Source organism: Narcine bancroftii, chromosome 2 (genome assembly GCF_036971445.1).
Source record: "Narcine bancroftii isolate sNarBan1 chromosome 2, sNarBan1.hap1, whole genome shotgun sequence".
NCBI classification, from domain to species: Eukaryota; Metazoa; Chordata; class Chondrichthyes; order Torpediniformes; family Narcinidae; genus Narcine; species Narcine bancroftii.
This window is the reverse complement of record NC_091470.1, coordinates 41,039,663-41,065,026: the sequence shown is the minus strand read 5'-3', so window position 1 is coordinate 41,065,026 and position 25,364 is coordinate 41,039,663. Positions and strand designations below refer to the sequence as shown.

General features: G+C 40.0%; 1 protein-coding gene and 1 long non-coding RNA gene across 3 annotated transcripts; one reads left to right on the top strand and one right to left on the bottom strand.

The window, feature by feature from the left end:
- The first annotated feature begins 15 nt into the window (after positions 1-15).
- Positions 16-9,682, top strand: LOC138753416 (uncharacterized). Its single transcript, XR_011351154.1, has 3 exons — positions 16-212; positions 1,585-1,680; positions 9,109-9,682. It is a non-coding gene; the product is annotated as an uncharacterized lncRNA (long non-coding RNA).
- Positions 3,591-24,606, bottom strand: lrr1 (leucine rich repeat protein 1). Of its 2 annotated transcripts, XM_069916376.1 has the most exons (5): positions 24,536-24,606; positions 16,736-16,929; positions 16,564-16,662; positions 6,526-7,253; positions 3,591-4,421 (listed from the first exon to the last, which is right to left on the bottom strand). In XM_069916376.1, exons 2-5 carry the CDS (start codon positions 16,922-16,924, stop codon positions 4,169-4,171), a joined length of 1,269 nt encoding a protein of 422 aa, XP_069772477.1. In that variant the 5' UTR covers positions 16,925-16,929; positions 24,536-24,606; the 3' UTR covers positions 3,591-4,168. The 2 variants fall into 2 exon arrangements, with proteins under 2 accessions (XP_069772477.1, XP_069772476.1); XM_069916375.1 differs by lacking the exon at positions 24,536-24,606 and having other exon boundaries at positions 16,736-17,040.
- Between the last annotated feature and the right edge of the window lie 758 nt (positions 24,607-25,364).

Below are 25,364 nucleotides of genomic sequence, written 5' to 3'. Positions count from 1 at the left end.
CGCAGGTCGTCGCACCTCGAAAGACGAGGTCGCGAACCGATGACGTCGTCGCTCCTCGGCGGCAACGTTGTCGATGCGGAACTGGCTCATCAGCGGTTGGAGAGAGGGCGAGCTGGTCATGAACCGAAAGCCCGGGTTCTCGCAGCTGACTGTCAGTGTTTGGTTGGATTCGGTAAACTGTTGATCGGTGTCCAGTCCACCCTTCTCCAGAAGTGCGTGAGTTTGGACGAGGTTCACTCGTCAATGAACATAGCGGCGGATGAACCACCACCCGGGCCCCGTGGCTGTGCTTCAGTGAGGCTCCCCGTCATCTTGCGCCTCCCCCCCCCCCCCCCCCTTCACTGAATACAATAACGTTAAATAACATATTAGGGGTTTCCCAAAGTCCTCAATGGGGTAGAAAAATCCCCGGGGTGGAAGAAAGAGATGCGATAAACACCAGTGAGTCGAAAGAATTGCCCCTGCTCCTCCCAGGCTTAATCCGGCACTGAATGAACACAGTTGGCAAACCTTTGCCCATGCACAATCATTCTCATTTTGCGTGTGTAACGTAAGAAATCTGTCTCAGTTCATACCATCAACAACCCATTTACATCAATTCAATAAAACATCTCCCCAATTCTCATCAGCTCCCAAGAAACACCTATAAGTACTTAGAATTAACTTACCAATCCACACATCTTTGGGATATGGGGGGGGGGGGGGGGGGGGAAGAGAGAGCAGTGAAAATACATGGGTGCTGTCTGAGCATTTTGAATTCAGACCAAACTGAGGTCTCTGCCACTGAAAGGCCAGGGGTCTACCAACTGTGCCACTGTGCACTTAGCTGGCACTGCACTAATGGACACCCATGCCCAACCCCTTAATATATTGCTATGTGAAGCATACCTCAATAAATTGGAAATCAAAACATTACAATTAATATACCAGTCCCACAAAAAATATCATCCAATATGAATTTGAAGGGTTAGGTTCTACAGGACTGAAAATGTAGCTCCAGATGTTGAATTAAATATCAAAACTAATGGAGACTACAGTTTCTGCAAAGCATCTCAAGCTATCTTGTTTATAGACCAGTTTAGTGAGCTTTGGCTAAGACCATGAACCACAAACATTTTGAAGGAGTATGCACCATGCCAATTTCCAAATGAAAAATATTTCACCAGTCATTCATCATCATAATGACAATGTTTCCTTTTAAAAAGAAACCCTAATTTTAAAAATCAGAAGCTAAAATAGTAAAAACAAATGCAGAGAAAATTGTGGGAAAAAAGTTGCAACTTTTGCATTACAATGAGGGAAGCTATTGGGAACAATATAGACTATAGAAATTTATGAAATCATAAGGGTGGACAATCATTTGATGAGATTTGAGGTGAAAGGATATAGTTTAAAGGAGATGTTTGGGGCAAATTCTTTATACAGTATATACATGTGTAAAAGTTGGTACTATGCAAGTCATCCCTCCATATTTGGTCCTGGGAGCCTGCCAATCTAAGCTCCAGACACCCCATCTGCCATCTCTTGCCCAGGCACAAACCCCACCCCCCTCAGAACTCACCTTGACTGCAGACTCTTGCCTAGGACCCGGCCTCCCGCCCACTGGACTCTTGACATTCTGAACACTGATTTACTGCCTTGACCTGGCTGTCTGAGCTCCTGATGCCTCAAACAATGCAGGTACTTACCACAGTCAAAAGTAGTATGTGTGTAATAGTCGACCCCCTAAATTTTTACTGGAGAGAAAAAGAGGAAAAAAAATTTGCTCCATAAAATTTAACACACATCTATAACGAGTTTCTGGGCACCTGAAGCAGGCTGCCAGGAACAGTGGTGGAAGCAGATACAATATGGTGTAGTAGCATTTCTTTGGCTTGGCTTCGCGGACGAAGATTTATGGAGGGGTAATGTCCACGCATTTAAGAGGCTTCTAAATAGACATCGATTATGAAGGAGATATCTATCATTCCAGTTTTATGGACATGGCAAGTTATTTAAAGATGTTCACAAGACCATTACAAAACAAAATGCAAAGTAAAATTATTAATACAAATTGTTGACTGAAGTGGATGTAAAAGGTTATCAAGGAGAGGGGCCTTAGAACATATTCTAAGGAGAAACTTGAGAGCTCAAGACCTTTGTCATCACTATTATGTCCTTGGTAGCAGAGTGATGAAACACCAAAATCAAAAGACCAAAAATGACATGGCGAGATTTAGAATGTTGTTGGGCTTGGGAAGGTATTTTATAAACAATTGGCATTCTCATCCAGAATGAATCAAAAATCTAAATTAAAAAGGCAAAAACAGGAATAATGAGTGAACAGGACTTAAAATAAGGAAGAATGAAAAAATTTCATGAGGATCTCACCAAAATGACAGGAGAAGTTATTTTCAATGTGAAAGTTTAATTGTATGTCAATGTTTTTATAGTGTGGGTCATAATTACATCAGTTTAAGGTTTAGACAAATAATTTTGAAAAGTGAACAACTTTTTTTCCATGTTTGACAGTTGCAAATATCAAAATTTGGTGTTGTAATCAGCAATATACAAAACAGTCATTCAGAATAATCTCCTACTTTCAAACTAAATCTTTTTTGTTAACTGGGTAACATATTGACATGGAGAAGTTTGCATGATAATTGCCTGGATTTAGAGAACCAATTTACATTTAAAAATAATTCCCCTTGGTCATTTTAGTAACATGCAAATATTTGCTAATTTTAGTAACACAAAAATAATTTTAAATCTCTTTTCAACATGAATTTCCTCAATCCACCTTACTGATAAATCTTTTTCATACATTTTTGGTTATCTGGTCTGATATGCTACTCACCAGCAGGTCTGTTTATTTGCCTTCACTATTACTACTTGTGAAAACAAAATCTATAGATTTCCATGCATTTGTAGCTGGCTTTCATAAATTGAAGGTCAAAGTTCTCTTGCCAATGTCTTAACATCTACCATGCTTCATCCATCCATCATCTCTATGCCTACTGACTTAAACTAGTTCCTCGTTGAGCAATAACAGATTTTAAAATTCTCTTTGCAAATCCCCAAATACCACTCCCCTTTTTCCAAGATACTCTTTAAAACTTACCTGTCCAAGTGTTTGATCATATATGTCTATGTGGTTCATTATCAATTATCTGATACAATTCTTCACTGGACTCAGAATTAGCCTATTTTTTTTAATATTACAAGTCTCGCCAAAATACAGATCAGATTAGCCCAGTTATTTTTGCTTACTACCAAAATTGTTCACTTAAATAATTGCAATTGGTCATAAATAATTTGACAAGAAGTGGCTCCTTGGTTACATTACCCAAGATTGAAAATTTCATATCCAGCATTGAGCAAGGTTTCCCCAGCATTGCAAAGAAAAAAGGATTCACACATCGGGATTCCAGTATTGGCAACCATATTTTTAAAAAGTGTAATTTAAACTCAAGAGTCAGAATATTTTAGGCCCTGAAATTAGACTTGCTAAAATAGTATATTTAAATGTATATATTTTGTTAATATTAATACAAGGATAAAATTATTACATAAAATTTCCAAGAATGCATAAAGTTACTGGTCTAGAATCATTTTAGTGAAGACAGTAACAAATTATTTTTTATTAAATACAAATGAAAATGCCACACACACTGGAACAAACTCCCCATAGGTTAAAGTCTTTTCAATTGAAAAAGAAATGCATATATTTGAGATTTAAGAGCAGCTATTAGGAAAACATAGCCAGTGATCTATATATACCAAATACTGCTGGGCTGATTTTTATAAACTTTATTTATCTATGACAATCTTAAGGTCCATTTAAATTGTTTTGTTAACTCATGTTTTCTTATCAATAATTGTCTAGAGTACAAAATATAGTAGTCAAACATCATTCTAACTTGACTTAAAATGTAAACCTTTTCAAGTTAAAGGTTTTGTCCAAAAATACTCTATGGATTGTTGATTTGTGGTCCAAAACCTTGCAGTGATGTTCTTAAGATCTATCTTTTGTTCAGCTTCACTCACAAAAGGAATATGCTTCCACACTCAGTATTTTGCAAAATGACCTCACATGTACATTGAGGTGTTTGTGCATTGTTTAAAATTAATACTGTACATTGGCAAAATATTCCACAGCCTACCATTTAGCTCGAGTAGCTCATAACAATCATCTGTTGCGTTGTTGATGCTTATCAAGGAACTCTGAATAACAAGTTAATGAACAAAAATAGCAGAGAATTGGGGCCTCAGTGCCACCCATGTTGTCAACCAGAACCACTGTATGGGAAAGCTGGTGTAAATTCAGAGATACAACAACTTGAATAAAAGAGTTCAGGCACGGCCTTCTGCAAAGGCATGTTTTCATCAAATTCAGATCTTGACACAGGTGAGCTGGGAGGATATGTGGTCCATAAGAAATTCTTTAACAAAAAGGGATCAAAACACATAATTAGTTAAAAAGAACGAGCCCAAGCACCATACAGAACGAACCCAAAAACTATCATAGACTGTTAGGGTGATGGAAGTAACTGATAATGTTTAGATGTTCATTTCTGCACAACATTGGATTTTACACAAGATGCAAGCCACTGACTGATTGGTGAACTAATGCAGCAAATCATTACATTTTAAAGACATTTGGTCAGAGATCCATCCAAGCTGTGGATTTGACCCTATGCTTCCTCCAACATTCAAGATCACCTTCTCTTATATCTCTTAGGTTGTTGCCACTCAGCATTCAGCCAAGGCGAAAAAAGAAAGCAAAATTAACCTATAATTTGGAAAAAGCTCACTAAATTCCTGAAGCTGGGAGCTCCAATATTTTAGTTAATGTTACTGACAAGGAAGGTTCCAGGTCCATATTGTATTATCTGATCAAGATCGCATGATACTGCAATTTGGCTATAAATTAGAACATAGAATAAAGCACACAGTATTCACTCTCAATGTTTGCCAACCTATATATTCTTTCCTAAAAATAAGTACTAAATCCTCCCTACCCCACAACTCCCCAAGGCCCCTCTGTTCATCCACAATCAAGTAATCGACCATTAACCTTGTATTCAGCCTTTCGGTTTGTCCTTCCAAAATGCATCACTGCACACTTATCTGGATTAAATCCATCTGCCACTTTTCTGCCCAACTCTGCATCCTGTCTATATCCTCTTGTAACCTCCACCAACCTTCAGCTCCATCCACAACTCCTCCAACCTTCGTGTCATATGCAAATATACTGACCCACTCTTCCACCTCTTTATCCAGGTCATTTTTATATATATATATATATATAAAATTTTTTTTTTTAAAAAACACAAAGAGCAGGGGTCCTAGAACAGATCCATCATCCACTAGTCACCAACCTCCAGGCAGAATACTTTCCTTCCATACTACTCTGCTTTCTTTCTACAAGCCAAGTTTTAAAAAAATGCACACAGCCAAGGTTATACTGATCCTATGCCTCATGACGTTCTGGATGAGTCTCTTATGGGGGACCTTGTAAAATGCCTTGCTGAAATCCATATAGACCATTTCTACCACCCTCATCAATTCATTTTGTTACCTCCTCAAAAAACTCAATTAGGCTCATGAGGCATGACCTTCCCTTTACCTTTCCCTTCCCATGTTGACTGTCCTCGAGAAGACTGTACTGCTCCAAATGCTCATAGATCCTATCCTTTAGGATCCTCTCCAGTAGTTTCCATACCACTGATGTAAGACTCACTGGTCTCTAATTCCCAGAATTCTCTTTATTACTTTTAAAAAAAAAACAAGGGGACTCTATTTACCATTCTCCAATCCTCCAGCACCTCCCTTGTGACCTTGCTTTGAATGTTTTCATACTAACACCATCAAGGAAACAAATATTGTCAGCTTGGTCTCAAAAGAGTTGATATCTCGCAAATCAGATCTGTTGAAATGTCTTGAAATATATGGTGTAGTTCTAACATACAACATTACCACACAAGCATAATTCATGAAGAGAGAGAGAGATGAAAGTAAAATAAAGGGTTATGATGTAGGGAAAGTTCAGTTTCTGTTTGTATCTATCTGTTTATCTAGGTCTTCCCTAAACTTTCCCTCTTCACTTTATACTTTTGTAGCCAGGTCATTACTTTTAGCAACGGTGTTATTTTGGGAAATAGTGAAATGAAAATAGCAGATTCTTCTTCCAGATTGGAACTTGTAGAAGTTGGTTTGAAGATCAATTAATCCATTTGGCTTTTGAAAAACAAGTAAATGCATATCTGGAATAACTATTGCAGACTGCAGAGAATTAACAGAATTCTATAAATTATTTTTCCACAACCCAATAATACAGAGCATCTCAGAACCAAAAATGACATACACATTTGTGGTTTTTCCTCTGCACTGCAATATTGATTCTGTGTATCCCTTCTGTTTTTGGCTATACCCAGGGAACCACATTTACACATGGCCACCTTTTAATCTGCTCTGCTAATGGGAGACCCATTATAAATAAATAGGTAATTATTATTAATTTAAAAACATATTCAAGTATTTTACCTGTAATTAATTGTTGCTCTTGCCGCAGCCTCTAATAGAGTCATTGGAATCTGCAAATGAATTGTCGGAATCAGAGGGTTGGGGTGGTCAAAGAGATTTCCAAATAGATCCACATTCTCCAAGTTCAGGAACTGGAAATCACTTGGAAGATAAGGCAACTTGTTGCGCGCTGCTGTGAAGAAGCGCAGTTTAGTTAGCTGTCCAATCCTGCAAGGAAGCTGGACTAACTCATTATCATCAAGCTTTAGATGAATGAGTTCTCGCAGTTGACAGAACTGAAGAGGGAGAGCACGTAATCGATTATGACTCAAGTCCAAAAACTGCAAAGATTTTTGCAATGTGGAATTACATAATCCAATGCTGAACATTTCCAAGTAGTTATTGTGCAAAACAAGCTCATTTAGGCAAGCAAGGTCACCGATGGCAGCTGGGAGTTTGCGTATGTGGTTATTACCAAGATCAAGCTTTCGTAGTTTTCGAAGACAGAGCATACGCATATCCACACGTGCCAGTTTGCAGAAGGACACCTGCAGAGATTCTAGAGAGTAAGGGAAATTTGTGGTGAGAGGATAATCCTTTCTTGATGTTATTATCATTTTGGCTTTTGGTTTTTCAACCTCAGAGGTTTTAACTGGAGCCAGGTTGGACAATGGTATCGTGTCTATTTCGCTGTCTCGGTGAGCCAGCCTTAAAGCAGAAAGGAAGTTCTTCAAATTATTGGCATCTGCCTGTTAAAAAATAGAAAACAGCTTATGAAATATTTGGTAATGGTCTACATTGCACTTATATTTTTGGAATATCATCTTTGATTTGTTGATAGACACTTCTGTTTTACCATTCCTCGCTGTGCTGCATTTAAGAGAATTTGACAAGTGTATAACATTTGAATTTTCCCAACTCAAGGCCAGAGCAGTTAATGCCTTTTTAAATATCATAAAGATAGGGTTTTGTTTACACTACATATTAGGCAACAGAAAATTATAAAATAGAGACATATATTTCTGAATTTCCAGTGCAACTTTACATGCAGAAATGCAATCGTGGTTAGTTTATTTTTGATTGACTGATTTTCCACTTGAAGAATGTCCATCTTCTGTATACTCTCCCCTGTATTCAATGCTCCGCCCTTCAGATTTACCCTGCCCTTTCCTTGAGCAAATTCTTATTGGAGGCAAAGCATCTGCTTGTAGCACATTTACATTATTTGAAACTACTTTAAAATACTGTCTTCACAAGTTTCCTTTCAATGAAATATCTAGGCAAAGAAAGTGTTGAATATGTGGAATCAAGTAACTGCATGCTGGAACACAAAACTATTCCATTTATTCAAAAAGATCAGCAAATTATTTATTTCAATTAGGTACGGCAACATAATGCAATTTTTAAGAAACTATGTATTCAAAAGACACTCCAAGTTAGTGTGTTACCTCCCCAAGTGCTTAGATCCAGTACGACTGAGCAGGTTCAGAATATTAAGGGGAAGGCTGAGAAGCCAGAGGTCGTGGTACACATTGGTACCATTAACATAAGGACACAGAATCAAATATAACAAATACAAGGCTAAAAGTTTTGTATTTAAATGCACACAGCACAAGAAATAAAGTGGATGACCTTGTACTACAGCTACACATTGGCAGCTATAATGTAATGGCCATCATGGAGACATGGCTAAAGGATGGACATCATTGGAAGCTAAATGTCCAAGAATGCACAATGTATTGAAAGGAAAAGGAAGGAAGCGTGGCTCTGTTGGTATGGAACATTAAATCATTAGAAAGAGGTGATATAGGATCAGAAGATATGGAATCATTGTGGGTTGAGTTAAGAAATAGCAAAGGTAAAAACACAACTGGCCATTTTAGAGACCTCCAAACAGTGGCCAGGATGTACAGAAAAAATTGGAACAGCAGATAGAAAAGGAGAGTCAGAAGGGCAATGCATAGTAGTCATGGGGGATTTTAACATGCAAGTAGATTGGAAAAACCAGGTTGGGACTGGATCTCAAAAGAGGTTGTAGAAACCCTACGAGATGGCTTTTTACAACCATTTGTTGATGAGCCCACAAGGGGATCGGATGTACTGGATTGGGTTTTGTGTAATGCACCCGAGGTGATGAGGGAGTTTAGAGTAAAGGAACCATTATGAGGCAGTGATCACAATATAATTGAATTCAATTTGCGATTTAACAAGGGTAAAATAAAGTCAGAGGTGTCAGTATTTCACTGGAGTAAAGGGAACTGGCTAAAATAGATTGGAAGGGGGCACTAGACTGGTAGGGAAGATAGGAGAGTAGCAATGGATGGAGTTTCTGCAAGAAATGGGGTTCAGGATAAATACAAACCTAAAAAGAGGAAATATTCGAATGGAAAATTGTCACAACTTTGGCTGAATGGGCAAGTCAAAGCCAATGTGAAGGCAAAAGAGAGGGCATATAAGGAAGCAAAAATTGTGAGAAGATAAATAATTGAAAAGTTTTCAAAAACTTACGGAAGGTAATGAAAAGCTCATAAAGAGGGAAAAGATGAAGTATGAAATAGGAGAGTGTAATGGAAGATTCTAACCTGTTTTTTTAAAAACTTGCAGCTTTGGGTTCTGCAAAGCTGAGAACCTGCTTGTGTTTTAGAATCAGCAGACATAAGCTAAATTCCACCGAGGGGCCAGAGATGCTGTTATCTGAAGAAAAGACATCTGTGTACCAAGAACATTTAATCTTCCTGCTTGTTTTGGTCACAGACCGTCAGAGGCCTAGCCTTGATGCAAAATAAACCATTGTATTCAAAGTGATAAGCTGAAAATTATGTTATTCGTTAATAGCCTAGTATGCTAGCTTGCTTGCTTTTCTTTCTTGCTGTGCTGGGAATAGGTGCTTGGGTAAGCAGTTTTTGGGTAAAAAGTCATGGTCCCGCTGCTGAAGTTTGAGACTCTCTGAGAGGTGGCAACATCTCTCAGTAAGAAGAACTTCTGGAGTCCAGCCAATGTCCCGGTCAGGGGAGGTGGAGAAGCTGCTACCGGCGCCCTGACAACCTACTACAAGTGTGCAGTCGTTGCCTCGCTTTGGCAGTTGGGACCAGTCCAAGCGTTGATAAGTATAGTTGGGAAGGGCTTGCATATTGTAGTGTGAAATCAGCCTTTGAATTTGTAATAAACATTTGTATAATCTGAACTGCTCTCGGTGTGTGTGTCTATTTTCTTTCGGTAGCTCAAACACTGTGACCAATCTAAAATGAACAAAATGAGAGGTATAAGTTTACCCAAGACAATGAGCAAATAATTTCAAAGTGTATACAAAAGGTTTCTGCAAGTATATAAAAGAATAAGATTTGAAATTAGATATAGGTTCGCTAGAAAATCACGCTGAAGAAATAATAATGGGAGATAGGATATGGCAGAGGAACTAATTTAGTATTTTGCATGTCTTCACGGTGGAAGACATTAGTAGCGTGCCACGTGTTGAAGAGCATCAGGGAAAGAAAGTGAGTGCAGTTACTATTGCAGGGAGAAGATGCTCAGAATCTGAATGGTCCAAGGGTGGACAAGTCTCCCAGACTAGATGGATTGCACCCTCAGATCCTGAAAAAGGTAGCTGTAGAGATTAGGAATCAAGGGATGCTGGGTTTGTCTCAGAGGACTGAGAAGAAAAAAAAAAATCACAAATGTCAAGGAGTGAGTCAGTAGAATGGAAATTATAGATCAGTTAGCTTAACATCAGTGGTTGGGAAGATGTTGGATCAATTGTAAAGTATGAAGTTACAGAGTACTTGGAGGTACATGTCAGGATAAAGCAAAACTAGCATGGTTTCCTTTATGGAAGATCTTGCTTGACAAACCCATTGGAATTCTTTGAGGAATAAGGGAGATGCAGTGGATGTTGTGCATTTGGATTTTCAGAAGGCATTTGACAAGATACCACACATGAGGTTACTGAACAACATGGTACAACAGGAAACATATTAGTGTGGCTAGAGCATTGGCTGATTGGCAGTAAATGGAGTTGGAATACAAGAATTATACAGGTGCTCCTCGACTTACTATTTTTTAAAGTTACAGTGGTACAGTGGCACTATATTTTATGATTAAAAAGTTTTTTTCAATGTGGAAATAAAGGTTATTCAACATTTATTAATAAAATAGGCTTTGTTTTAAATAAATTTGCCCAGCTGTAGGCTATGGTAAGTGGTCTGAGCAGATTTAAGGTAGGCTAGACTATGAAGTTCGGTAGATGCATTACTCTTTTTTGACATGATTTTCCCATTTATGATGGGTTTGTAAGAATGCAACCCCATCTTAAGTAGAGGAGCACCTGCATTCTAATTGGGTCCCAGTTGCTAGTGGTGTTCCACGGGGGTCAGTGTTGGGGCAGCTTCTTTTTATGTTGTATATTAATGATTTTAATTATGGAATGAATAACTTTGTGGTCAAGTTTGCAGATGATACGAAGGCAGGTGGAGGAGCAGGTAGTATAGATGAAACATGGAGGCTGCAGAAGGACAGATCAGGATAATAGGCAGAAGTGGCAAATTAAATACGATGTCAGAAAGTGTATGGTCATTCACTGTGGTAGAAAAAAAGGTAGACTTTAAAAAAAAGAGGAGAAAATTGAAAACACCCACTTATAAATGGATCTGGGAATCCTCATGGAGGATAGCCTGAAGGTAAACTTTCAGATTGAGGTAGTGGTGAAGAAGGCAAATGCAATGTTGATATTCATTTCAAGAGGAATAGAATACAAGGGCAGGGATGTGATGTTGAAACTTTATGAAGTAATGGCGAGACCTCATTTGGAGTATTGTGAGCAGTTTTGGGCTCCTCATTTAAGATCTGCTAATGCTGGAGAGGGTTCTAAGGAGGTTCACTAGGATGATTCTGGGAATGAAAGGGTCATCATACCAGGAGTATTTCACAGCTGTATTCACAGCATGTATTCACTGGAATTTAGGAGAACGTGTGGTGGTGTGGGGGGAGAAGGATGATCTCAGTGAAATACTTCAAATGTTGAAAGGAGTGGGAAAAATTGATGTAGAAGGGGTGTTTCCCATGGTGAGAGTCTAGGACAAGAGGGCACATCTTCAGGATTGAAAGGCGATTGCTTCGAACAGGAATTTCTTCAGCCAGAGGGTGGTAAATCTGTGGAATTTGTTACCATAGGCAGTTGTGGAGGCCAGGTCATTGGGTGTATTTAAAACAGATTAACGAGGTACAAGGACTGCCTAAAGAAATCTCTTGGTGCCTGCCACATTGACCACCGCCAGTGGGCTGATCTCGCCTCAAACCGTGCATCTTGGCACCTCACAGTTCGGCGGGCAGCAACCTCCTTTGAAGAAGACCGCAGAGCCCACCTCACTGACAAAAGACAAAGGAGGAAAAACCCAACATCCAACCCCAACCCACCAATTTTCCCCTGCAACCGTGTCTGCCTGTCCCGCATCGGACTTGTCAGCCACGAACGAGCCTGCAGCTGACGTGGACATTTTCCCCCATAAATCTTCGTCTGCGAAGCCAAGCCAAAGAAAGAAAAGACAAAAGAATAGGTTCTTGATTAGCCAGGGCATCGAAGTTTATGGAGAGAAGACCAGGCAGTGGGGCTAAGTGGGAAAATGGGTGAGTTCATGATTAATGATGGGGAAAACTCAATGGGCTGAATAGCCTATTTCCGGCAAAAGGCATAGAAGTAAACAACACTTCAGATGTTTTTACTGTTCATAACATTCATGTTATATGTTACTTTCATTACCTGACCCTGCTTGGTTGAATGATGTCAAACAGATAATGAAATTAAGTGATTTTCCTTGCTTATACTGTCCCAATTCAAAGCTAAAACTCATATTGTGCACTTTCCTGCATCTTTTCTTTTATTACTAAACAAAGTTGCTAAAAATTAAATTTTAAAACGATAATTGCTTAAATGACAATGGATGAAAGTAAGGAGCAGGAAAATGGCATTTTGTCCCTCAGGTCTACCCAATAAGATCACATCTGTTTTGATTGTTATCCAAATCTGACAATGATCACAGTAACCCTTTATTCTCCTTCTTGAATATTAATAATCTGTTTAACTCTTCTTCAAAGACCAGTCGAAGCAGAGTCTTTAATGTGGACTCATAACCCGAACAAAAAGAAATTCATGTCTGTGTTAATGGGGCAAACTCTAGTTCCAGGTACTCCCAGAAGAGGAAACATGATTATCAAAAACATTTTATGGAAAAATTCTCAGGATCTCGAATATTCCATTAAATCACTTCTCACTTAAACAATTTTCCATTATGAAAAAGTAATCTTGAAATGGCACAAATATTCCAACTTGGGGAACTCCACACCAGGCTGAACTGATCTGGGTTCCACAAACATTCTTTTCTTTGGCTTGGCTTCGCGGACGAAGATTTATGGAGGGGGTAAAAGTCCACGTCAGCTGCAGGCTCGTTTGTGGCTGACAAGTCCGATGCGGGACAGGCAGACACGGTTGCAGCGGTTGCAGGGGAAAATTGGTGGGTTGGGGTTGGGTGTTGGGATTTTCCTCCTTTGCCTTTTGTCAGTGAGGTGGGCTCTGCGATCTTCTTCAAAGGAGGTTGCTGACCGCTGAACTGTGAGGCGCCAAGATGCACGGTTTGAGGCGATACCAGCCCACTGACGGTGGTCAATGTGGCAGGCACCAAGAGATTTCTTTAGGCAGTCCTTGTACCTTTTCTTTGGTGCACCTCTGTCACAGTGGCCAGTGGAGAGCTCGCCATATAACACGATCTTGGGAAGGCGATGGTCCTCCATTCTGGAGACGTGACCCATCCAGCGCAGCTGGATCTTCAGCAGCGTGGACTCGATGCTGTCGACCTCTGCCATCTCGAGTACTTTGACATTAATCAAATAACAATCATACTGTTTTAGAGAATAATATTGATTAAAAATAACATCCTTTTTTCCTCTGGGTTATATGACAAAAATCAATATATACCCATCAGTGGATTCAATTTGATAGGACTTCTGAGCGTGCACAATTCCCTCACTGAACTGAAGTGTTAGCCTAGATTACATACTCCATCTCTGCAATGGTTCTTACAAATATGGTATTCTGACTTCAAAGAGAATGCTTCAATTGAACTGTGGCATTTGAACAGCATCTTATGTGCAACCAAAAGGCATGAGAGTGAGGATGAGAGACATTTTGGAATGATGCAAAGGCTGAAGTTGTATCAGAAGAGATTCATAAAACACAGAGAACATTGCTTGAGACTCCACCACTGTAGCAATGTAAGAAATAGACAGGATGAAAGAGTAAGTGTTTTGGGGCATGGGACCAATAAAGATTTGAGGATTGGAGTTTAAGAAATTACTGAAAGTATCGGTTTACTTTGAAATTAATTTAGTGTCCCATTTTGTATCTAAATTCTCCTGCCATCTTTTCACCTACCATGTGCAGTCCAATTTGTACCCAGGAGAAGGCCCTTCCTCAAAGAGCGAGGCAATAAACCTTGCCTGGGCTGCCCAATATTTGTTGAATTCCAGTAATTTAAACCCCCCCCCCCCCAAAATTGTAATCCCATGTCAACTTTTCCAGAGATTCTAGCCACCTTACCATTCCACAAGGATCTTCTGACACATTCGCCGAGTGTCCTAAAGAAGCCCTGGGGCAATGAAATGGGTAGAGACTGAAAAAGATACTAGAGTCTTGGCATCACCTTCATTCTGACAGAGTTAACTCTGCCCACCAGCATCATGGGCAGAGTCCTCAATCTATCAAGGTCCTCCTCAATCTTCCAGAACAAAGGGAGATAATTAAGTTTGTATAAATTACACAAGTCTTTATCCATTTTTAATCCCCAAATACTTAATTAACTTCCCTGATGATACTGTCTATAATCCCCATTCATCAGAGGCATAGTTTAATCTTTGTTTACATTTACCTTATACCCTGAGAACTTCCCATAATCCTCCAGTGTGGTCTTCAGCTTGGCCAATGACCCCTGGGGGGGGGGGGGGGTTCTGTGAAATACACTAAATGCCACATATTTTGTGCTCCACCTGGCCCACCCTGAATCCCCTTTATGTCTGGATCCTGCCAAGTGGCTTCCGCCAGCAGCTCAATTGCCAGTGTGAATAGGCTGCCTACTGGACTTACAATGGAGACATCTGCCCATTTGTAATCATTTTTGCTTGAGCATTTATGGTAAAGTGTCTTCACTCAGTTAATAAATGTTTAATCTAATCCAAACTTATTCAGTACCTTGAACAAAAAGTCTGTCAAAGGCCTTCTCTGGATCCACCCCCGACTGTGCCAGATGTACTATATTAAGCAATCTAGCTATATTGTTTGCCGATTGCTTCCCTTCTACAAATCCAGCTTGTTCTAGATTTGTTAATTTCGGTAAATATTCTGCCAATCTATTACCCAATGCTTTTGCAATGATTTTATAATGTATAACTCCCAATTAAATACCACACAATGGAATATGGAAATGAAGAATGTATTCTCTTGGAGAAAAATCACATAATCCAAGGAAAAAAATGACACATTTATTAAAGAGTGGCAACTCTATTTGAAATACATGGGCGTGCAGATTGACTAGATCCCCCCTCCCTTCAAAATACGGGCACTATAAAAATTTGTTTCAGCAGGGAAAGGAGTAGAGTTAAGGAAGTGGGACATGGCACAGGCGAGTGGCATTTTATTAGTTTTTTTTTTAGTTCTTTTTTTATTCCTTTGTTACTTAGTTAGCTCGGTTGTTTTCTCTTAGGTTTCGGTGGGGGCTGTTAACCCCACTAGTATTTGTATAATCTGTATGATTATATGTTTGGGAGCAAGGGGGGGGGGGGAAGGAAAGAGGGGTGAAATAAGTAGACTGTACATTACCTGAATGTTGAAAAAAGACTGTATTGGCTGTTTGAATGGCACTATAAAACCAAAACATTAAAAATCCTGGAAGTATTAGAAATATGGGTGAAAGCTTTGCTGCTCATACATTTTGAGACTAGATGGCTGAAAAAGACCCCCAAAAAATTACCCTTGTGGGATGTTGTGGTCTACAGTTATTTGAAACTAATTTCATTGTACCAAGGTTGCAAATCATAATTTAAGAAATTGGCCCCATTATGATTGAAACCATCATGAACATTGTGGTACATAAAGTGTTAGGGCTGAAAAGCAAAACTCCTGGTGGTTCATGTGATAGGAACATCAATGTTTGGCTTTGGTTGTTCAAGATGGATATGCATATTGGGTTCTGTGACCTAAATTGATGAAATGGTAGATTAAGTCAGTGACCAAGCCTTCTAATTACTGAAATAAAAACAAATGCTGGACATAATTAGAATGTTATGCAGCAATCAGAGGCCCCCCCCCACCCCCGGGAGAATTCTGGTACAATCTTTAATCATAGCCAAGACAGAAATTATACACTTTTCAAGTTACAGCAAAATGGAAGGATTGAGAAAACAAAAGGAATAACAGTTATAGGGTGGAAACCAAGAGTGATAGATGTAGCGCTGGTGCTCGCTGAGAGAGGGTAATGAAGACTGATAATGCAGCTGAAAGAGAAATAAATACAATTAAAGTGATTAGAGGAATAAAACAAACATGCTGGGATAGTGAGAGAAATTGCTGTTTGCTGCCAATCTAAGTAAATAGAATGTTTGAAGCATTCAACAATTTCAGTGGAGAGAAACTTTGTTAGATAACCTGACCTACAAACTTAAACAAATCCAAAGGGCTGTAATATGCCATCAAATAATGATATTGCTTCTTTTGCTTCCACTTGTCTTTAAAGGGTCACTGTAAGAGAAATTGGGAATGGGATAGAGCTAAAATGAAAGGCAACTGGAAGTTCAATCATCCTTGCAGACTGAAGAACATGTGAGCACCACATGCCAAAATCTACTGGAAGTTGGAACACAACTTAAAACTTTGTCGATTTCGCAACATGTTCAAACGCGTCTTGACCGTCATGTTGAATGGTCCTAACCGGCCATCAATATATATTTTTTTAGAATAACTGGGACATCGGGATCAACAGGATTGACTAACATCATAACTGAGAAAATTCCAGCGTGTACCTTATTTAGGCAAACATCCACTGCCGGCTCTTTGAGTCTGATGGTAGCTTTTCCTTCGTCCACGAATTTAGTGAAAACATTTTCTATATTTTCTTTCACCTGCGAAGAGATTTGTATTAAAATGTATTCCAAGCTCCTCAATTTGATAAGTTGTACAAAAACGGCCACTCACCTTGTATTTACAACCCGATTTGTCTTTCAAGGTACAAATTAAGAGGTGAATGGTTGTGGACTTGTTTTTGATGCCCCGATCGTAGTGCTTTCCTATCGAGAGGACGGCTCGGTTGCCTTTCCCCTTGTTCTTCATACCGAAGGTCGGGAGCATCCGATTGATGACTTCCACCTCACACTGGAGTTTCATGGTATCTGTGATAAAATGATCACCCACTGTAGACATAATTCTGAGCGATCAGAGAACACAGCATTCCCTTGGACGACCAGCACATAAACAAGTTACCAAAATGAATACACGGTGTACTTTTGCTTCCAATTGGCTAACTTCAAGATTCCAATCGCCGCTGATAGGAGTTTAAATCGTGTCAAACAAAGGAGGGAACGCCCCCTTCCCCTCCCCGACCAACCGCGGGAGTTCGGGTGTAGCAGTTAACGGGGAGGCGAAAGATGCATCCTGATGGGGGGAATGGACACCGAGTCCACACGTCGGAAGGAGTGACAATAGATGACAATGGATGGAAAACCAGGAGCGATTCAGGGATTCCCTCCACAGACGCAAAACTAGGGAGGACGGGGAAAATCCAGATTGAAGTCAAAACTATGATAATGGTATTTGTTAAAAGCTTTGTGCGAGGTGCCAAGTGGGAGAGAGGTCATGCTTCCTCTTGTCAAGCTCTTGACTTCAACGTGTCGTTCCAACTTTGCAGTACGAAGCATTCACTCCATTGTATGTCTATGATACTGGCGTTTTTAATTCAACGGGTCACAATCACTTCGGGTTTATCCAAATCTCCATATTTGGTTATAAAGCGGCAAAGTTGAAAATGAGTTGCCGAGTACGAATTAAGCTAGATTTTAATTCTGCCCCCAAAGTAGCTAGTGCGTACCGTTCAGAAACTATGCTGTCACCGCCATGAGTATTAGCCGCGGTGGCACGTACAGAACATTCACCACGGTACAATAAAAGCTCACATCGAAGATCCCAGCTTTGTAGCAGGGAACATTGTGAACGAAAGCCAGTCACGTCCGCCGGGTACTGCACAAAATTATGCAAATGAGGATTCACCATGAGTGGCTATCGACCTGCAATTAAAATGTTTAATTCAAACGTGAAAAATGAAATTTACCCTCGTCAACTCCATTATTATTACCACATTAATGTGCCATTTCTAATAATTGTTAGTGAGCAAAATACTGAAGTGCACAGAGGGTTTAATAATACGTCCATACAAAATCTAACTCATCAGAATCAGAATTTATTGCCTTGAACAAGTCACGAAATTCGATATTTTGCCAAGGAACATTTTTCTAGCACTCCAAACCTTTAATAGTAAGGATTTTACCCCAAATGTGCATTTTATCCTGAAGCATATCCTTACATTGTTAAAAGTATTTTGCATTTTATGCAGAAACTTTGTTTAAAAAATGAAATTGAAGTACGAGGGAAAACACAGGATTTTGTTGACACCGTGGTTAAGTGAAAAAAATCCACACAAATGCTGGAGAAACTCAGCAGGTCAAACAGTGCCTTTAGGTCAGAAACTCAGCAGGTCAAATGGTCAGCAACAAACAAAAATGTAATACTTCGAGCTCGGTGCAAAGACCCAGTCCATATAGAAAGCACCATACAAATAAAGTTCTTTCCTTATCACACTAGTTTCAGTGCTTTTGTACATCCATATATAGTCACAATCAAAAATGTGAATACACCCATCCAAATCCATTTTACATCTCAATCTTTTAAGAAGGTTCATTTTGATTTTTAACTGTTCTTCATTCTGAAGTGAAAGATAATTAACACAAATATAAACTGTTTATCCTTCTCCAGGGAAGCTAGCAGATCTTCTCAGCATTGTCAACATTTTATATTTTCATTCAACATTCATTGGAGTTAAAAATTCAGCATTGAAAAATGTCAGGCGCTGACTCAGTAAGCAGCCATGCTCAGTCTCGTTTAAATGGGTTGGACCAGACAAAACATTAGTTGCTGATTACACTATTTTTCAGAATAGTGAAACACCTGCTTCTTTGAAGATTCTCCAGTATAACTTGACGCTTATAGAAAACTAATAGAATCCATAATCATACAAGTCATAAGTTATAGAAAGCTACAAAACAAAATCTGGTGCAGTAGGAACAGCAAAGCTCCTCTCCAAGGTGAGCTCAATGCCTCTATGCCCGATTTGACCACCAGAACAAGGAAGAAGCACTATTCAGCCCCACGTCCCCGATGATCCTCTACTATCAGTAGACGAGGATGACGTGCAGGCTGCCTTCAAGAGACCGAATCCAAGGAGAGTATCCTGTCTGGACGGAGCACCCGGCCGAGTACTGAAAACCTCTGCTGACCAACTGGTTAATGTATCCACACACATCTTCAATATCTCTTTCCAAAAGGGCATGATACCCAAATTTCAAACAGGTTTCAACTGTACCAGTGCCCAAGAAGATTGTGGTAACCTGCCTAAATGACTATCGACTAGTGACACTCACATCCATAGCGATGAAATGTTTTGAGAGGCTGGTGTTGAAGCACATCATCTCCTGTCTGAGCAGTGACTTGGATCTATTCCAAATTACCTACTGCAGCAACAGGTCAATGGCAGATGCCACCTCACTGGCTCTACACAAAGCCGTGGAAGACCTAGACAGCAAACACACATACATCAGGATGTTTTGTTATTGACTACAGCTTGGCATTCAACACCTTCTTCCCCTCAAAACATATCAACAAACTCCAAGATCCAGGCCTCAATGCAATTGGATCTTAGACTTCAATCATCGCAGATTGGCAAGAACATTTGCTCTGGATCAGCACTGGATCACAGGGCTGCATGCTTAGCCCCCTGTTCTATTCACTTTATTATATCTGTGACTGTGTGGCTTGGTTGACAACAACTCAATATACAAATATGCTGACAATATCCTTGTAATAGGCAATAAGCCAGCATTCAGGAAGGAGATTGAAAACTTAGCTGAATGGTGTACTAACCATAACCTTGCACACAATGTCACCAAAACCAAGCAGATGATTGCAGACTTTAGGAAGGAAAAACCAGAGGTGTATGATCCAGTCAATCATTGGGGAATGTGAGGTGGAGATGGTGAGCAAATTTAAATTCCTGGTAGTCACCATCTTGGAGGACATTTCCTGGATCTAACATACTAATGCCATTGTCAGCACCTCTGCTTCCTCAGGAGTTTGGAGGTTCGGAATGACATTGACAGATGTGTTATGGAAAGTGTGCTGACCGGCTACATCGGAGCCTGATATCGGGGCACCAATACCTCGGAGGGTAAAGCCCTGTAAAGGAGGTGGACACAGCTTAATACATCTCAAACAAAACTCTCCGCATCTTTGAGATAATCAAACTTGAACACTGCTGTTGGAATGCAGCAACAATCATCAAGGATTCACACCATCCAGTACATGCTTTGTTCTTCCTGCTCATCTGGAAGGAAGTATAGGCGTCACAAGACTCATATCTCTGAGTTCAGGAATAGCTGCTACTTCTCATCCAGAGTTCTGAAGAACATTTCTTTCTTTGTGGGTCCAGTTTACAGTTAGAAATTCTACTTGGCCCACAGGAAAAATAATCTCAAGGTTTTATGTGATGTCATTTTTGTACTCTATATTACGGGTTTTATTAGTATGGTTATGGATAAATGTGTCTTTAAAAGAGACAGACTGAGGGGGGTTTAGCTTAGGTCACTTCACAAACAGAGCAACATGTCACAAGAGGCATCTCATTTAAAATGCAAGAGCTTTGCTGAAGCTAGACGTTGAGGCTCCGGTTGACTTTGCAGAAGCAATGAAGGATGCTGATCTATTGTGTATGGGCAATAAAGTCCATGCTCAGTTATCAGATCTTTCAAAGATTGGGTTTGGAGCCTTGGGAGAGGAATTTGGTTTTTACAGGCAGAAAGGAAAAAAACAAACAGGATTCTTCTCTCAGAAAGAGAGAGAGAGAGAAGTCAGTTCTACAGTAGCAGTTGAGACTGCAAAATGGCAAACTGGCAGGCTTGTTGAAAAACCCCATTTTGAAGACTGGTTGCAAGTTCTGAGTTCAGCCTGTTCAAAACCCTTGTAGTCCTTACAAGAGGAAATGGCTGGCTGGAGTGTTTCTCCTGAAATAAGGGAAACAAGAGGAACTCTGGAGATCTGGAAGAAGAGGCTATGATTTGGAAAACCCATGATGGAGCGCGTTTCTTCTGCAAGACAATGAAGTGGCTGATTGGAGGAAATCAGTTTGTGTGTGTCCAACGAGCAACAAATCGAAACCAACAAGAACCTTCCTGATTGGTAACCATTTAACTTTAAGCATCAAAGCCTGGTGAAGATTCATAAATGTTCATTCTGTGCACATTACAAGAATTGCCCAATACTGGTGAACTTGGAGAAGTGAAAATTGAATGATTGGACTGTGAAAGAAAGGACTTGCCTGAACATATAAACATTACATACACATGCACTTAGAATTAGAAGGGGGTTAAGTTAATAATAATCCTGTATTTATGTTAAAGATAATTAAAAGAAATTTTTGTTTAAGTAACTATTGTCTTGGTGAATTTCTATTGCTGCTGGGTTTTGGAATCCTCTGGGTTTAATGTCGGACAATAAATTTGAACTTTGATAAAGTGCTCTTAATGAAGAAATGTTTCAACTTCTCAAACTGGTTTAAACCATTTGCCTCTTTTGACATCATCCACAGAAAATTAGCAGCTTTGGCTTTTGTCAATGCCACCGAAATGTCAATAAATAAAAACTCTTATTATTTTGAACATGCATTTACCCAGTGCCTTTAAACAACAGGAGATATTTTCAGGAACAACCAGGGGACTGTGTGGGTAATTTATCAAAAGCTGGTTATCGAAATACGATTTGGAGAAAGTCTTGACAGTTAGAAAAGGCCAGAACGACAATTCCAGCTGCCTGGGTCCAGGATCCAAAAGGACAGCAATCAGTGGCAGTGATTAAAATCAGCAGTTTAAAAAAAAGAGTAACATCGACTGCAGAGGACTCAGGGCAAGATGGCTTGTGATTGTTAGCAAGAGCTTATTGCTGTATAAAGTGCAAAATGAATAAAATATTAAAAAAGACATTAAGAAAGAAAATAAAATATGAATAGGTAAAGTAAGAGTTTAAAGGGAATAGGGTTACAAAATATAATGCAAGGGAGTCAACAAACAGTGACACTGGGATGGTTCTGAAAGTTACAATGCAGATACTAAAACATTGGATATGCAAAAGTTTAGCATCTTTAAAAATGGAAAATTATTTAAGAAATAGGAGCAAGTTCCTCCATAGATTAGAGATTGATCTATAACCACATTCAATAATTCAACTCTCTAGATAGGGAATAAAAATATTACAAAAAACTACATTCCTCCATCCATCTTAAATGGATAGCCCATTAAACAATTCCCTCTTGTTCCAAATTATTCCACAAGGGAAAGCATCTTTGGAACACATCTCTTCTGGTCCCCTGCAAATCTTTAATACTTCAATTTTTCATTGTTCATTTGATCACCTTTCTTTTTAGTAAACTCCAGTAAGCATTTGTGCAGTCTTTCTGGACAAAGCAACCTGTGCATCTTATGCAACAAAAATCTTCAAAAGAATTCTGCAGGTCGAGAAGCAACAGTGGAAGAAAAGGAATGATCAAAAGTCTTGATGTTTGGGTTCAGATCCTAAATGGTGACTATTCTTTCTCTACTCGTGCAGGTCCAGCAATTTGTTTTTGGCTTCAGATTTCAGCATCTCCAGCCTATTGTTTATCCCAGGAATGGATTTGGTTCATCTTCTCCAAGCATATTTGTCCTCAAATAAGAAGGCCAAGGTTATGTGTAGTACTCCAGCTGTTTTATCACTGACACCTTGAACAGTTGTAGCATGATGTCCTTTCTTTTGTGCTCAGGATCTTTGAAATAAATAACATTCCCACTTCCTCAGAAAGACTGCTAATATACTTCAGGACACACCCTGGTAACATTCTTACACCCCACTTACATCAGTCAGAAGATACACAAGGTTGAAAACACAAACCTCCAGTTTCAGGGACAGTTACTTTCCTGCTGTTATCTGACTCTTGAATGAAGTTCTCACTTGTAAATGATGTCTGTTGGACTGTTTAACTGTACTTTTCTTCATATCTTGCACTTTACCCTAGCAGCACTATATTCTGCACATTTTGATTTACCACACTTTTGCTTTATTATTGCTCCACCTACTCAAGTATGGACTGACTTGCCTAAATAGCAAGCAATTATTTTCTTACTGTATCTTCTGTATGCATGACAATAAACAATTCAATAATCTATTTATCTGAATTCCTTGATATACTGCATGCTAACACCCTATTATAGGATAGGCAGACCATTCCATACAGCTGCATTCTAAAGTCTCTTAATTTAAACATTTAGTTTTATATTATTTTAAACCAAAACTTAAATTGAATTTGCCAAATTTTCATCCACTTACATTACCTACATCCACAATTAACATCTTCCTTAAGACCTGCTCTCACTGCCTACAAATCAAAGATGTAGTTATGGGCACTCACATGAGTCTCAGCTCCATTGGCCTTTTTGTGGCTTCATGGAACATACTGTCCTTGTTCCAATTCTCCACACCTCAACTATTAACATATATGACTTGTATTGATTCCTACACTCATGGGTCAATATTGTCAATTTTATCATCTTCACCACCATCTTCAACTCTGCTCTCAAATTCTGACACTTTCTCTCCCCCCCCCCCCCCCCCACCCCCACCCCCACTTTGTGGATCTTCATCTCCAGAAAACACTTTCAGGTGGCCAATTGCCCCGCATGTAAAGCCGCACATTTAGCCAATATGCGGCTGTTTTGAGGCCACCTGAATGTGCAGGAGGCTCTTGAGGCGAGCTACGTAACTCTCCTCGAGAGGGATAATCAGCTCAGCTCAATGGCTCCCCCAGCCTCCTGAATGCAGCTGGCTGAAAGCAGATGTTAAAGGCTCAGGCTGCTGATCACAGCTGACACTGGGCAGGAGCCGGAGTGTGCTGCCACCTGAATGGCAATTTAAAGGGCCGCTTCTGCTTCTTCAGGTGCATTCTTCGCGTAGAATGCTCCTGAAAAAGCCTAGAGACAAACTACCAGACATTTGCTGATGCCCACTGCTGCCTCAACCACTCCCTTTCTCACTCTCTTAAAGACACCATCCCTCTTTCTCAGTTCTAGTCTCCATCACATTTGCTGTCAAGAGGAGGCAGTCCACTCCAGAATATCTGAAATGTCCTTTCTCTTCTCTCCCCCACACAGCCCCCCCCCCCCTCCCCAGAAAAGTGACTTTCCTTCTCCTGTGGTCTATGGAGTACTCGTCCCCATTTCCTCAGTTTGCCAGACTACTGGCCTTACTCCTTCCCTCCAAACAGAACATAGGGAGTCCACATTGTCTTTACCTTTCATCCTACTAGCCTCCATCTCCAGCAGCCCTGACAAAACATCACAGTTCCTCCCCCAGAGGCTCCATCCTCATTTTTAAAAGACCAGTGTTGTTCCTTCTGTAAACCTAGCCTTTGAAACTAAATCAACTAAGTAGTTACGAGTTCAAAGCAAACCAAATGAGTAGTTATCTGAATAGTACTTAACCGAGTTGTTAAGACTTCAAATAGAGCAATGTTCTGGCCAGTAGGCCCTGAATTGGCCTGACACAGCAGCAGCCGTGGGGTGGGGGTGAGGGTGGGGGTATACCAGCCCTTCGCTAGTCAAGCCTGCCACCCTTTCACCCGGGTGTGCACGACTGATGTACACTTACAATACAAGGCCGTCCCGAATAGGAAGCACCGACTGAACCCGAACCGCCGCGCACCAACGTCCGGACTCTTTCAGGGAGCCCGCGCCTGAGCTGCCTCCCACCCAGACAGCCCATTGGTGCAAACCCCAACCAATAGCAATCGGGTGGCGCTGTATCTGGAGCCAGGAGGTGGCACCGCGGAGCCACTGAGTGGCTGGTTCAATGAGCGGGGTAGTCATTGAGAAAGGTGGGGGGTGGGGGGGATTACAAACTGGTACAAAATCCATGAGGAAAAGTTGGAAATGCTCAGGCAGTATCCGTGGAGAGGGAAACAGCTGAGTTGAAAGATTACTTTTGTGTTTACTTTAGCCCTGCAAACTTTACCCCCGCTCCCCCCAAAAGTTTCAGACTTCTCAGGCAAGCGAAAAATGTTCCAAGTTCAAGCATGATATTTTATTGCTACCTTTCATCCTTCGTGGATGCCCTTAATGAATTAATTCTGCCCAAATGGCATCTGTGAAAATATAAAAAAATGTCCACTTAATCACCAATTAAATAATATCGTCCCTGCAGTGCTAGAGATGGATAATCTTTTCAGGCAAAGTGTCCCAAAATGCCCACCGGTTGTCGGCCATGCCATTCAGATGCTATGAGAGGAAGAGACTTTAAGCAGGTTGGTCCTTAATAACCTGTCATTTACATTAACCAGGAAATAAATGTCCCTTTTAGAGGGGCACAAATATTTTCCAAGTCATTTCCAATAACATAAATAGATTATATTATAATCATTGACTTGAAAAATTAACCCTCTCCGTGGATGGTGCACAAGCTTGTCAATATTTCCAGCATT

Coding starts and splice junctions, on each gene's coding strand:
- lrr1 (XM_069916375.1), bottom strand. CDS start 16,960: ATGTCTACAGTGGGTGATCATTTTATCACAGATACCATGAAACTCCAG. Junction 16,663..16,735: donor AATCGGGTTGTAAATACAAG/GTGAGTGGCCGT, acceptor ATCTCTTCGCAG/GTGAAAGAAAATATAGAAAA. Junction 7,254..16,563: donor TGGATGTTTGCCTAAATAAG/GTACACGCTGGA, acceptor ATTTTTTAACAG/GCAGATGCCAATAATTTGAA.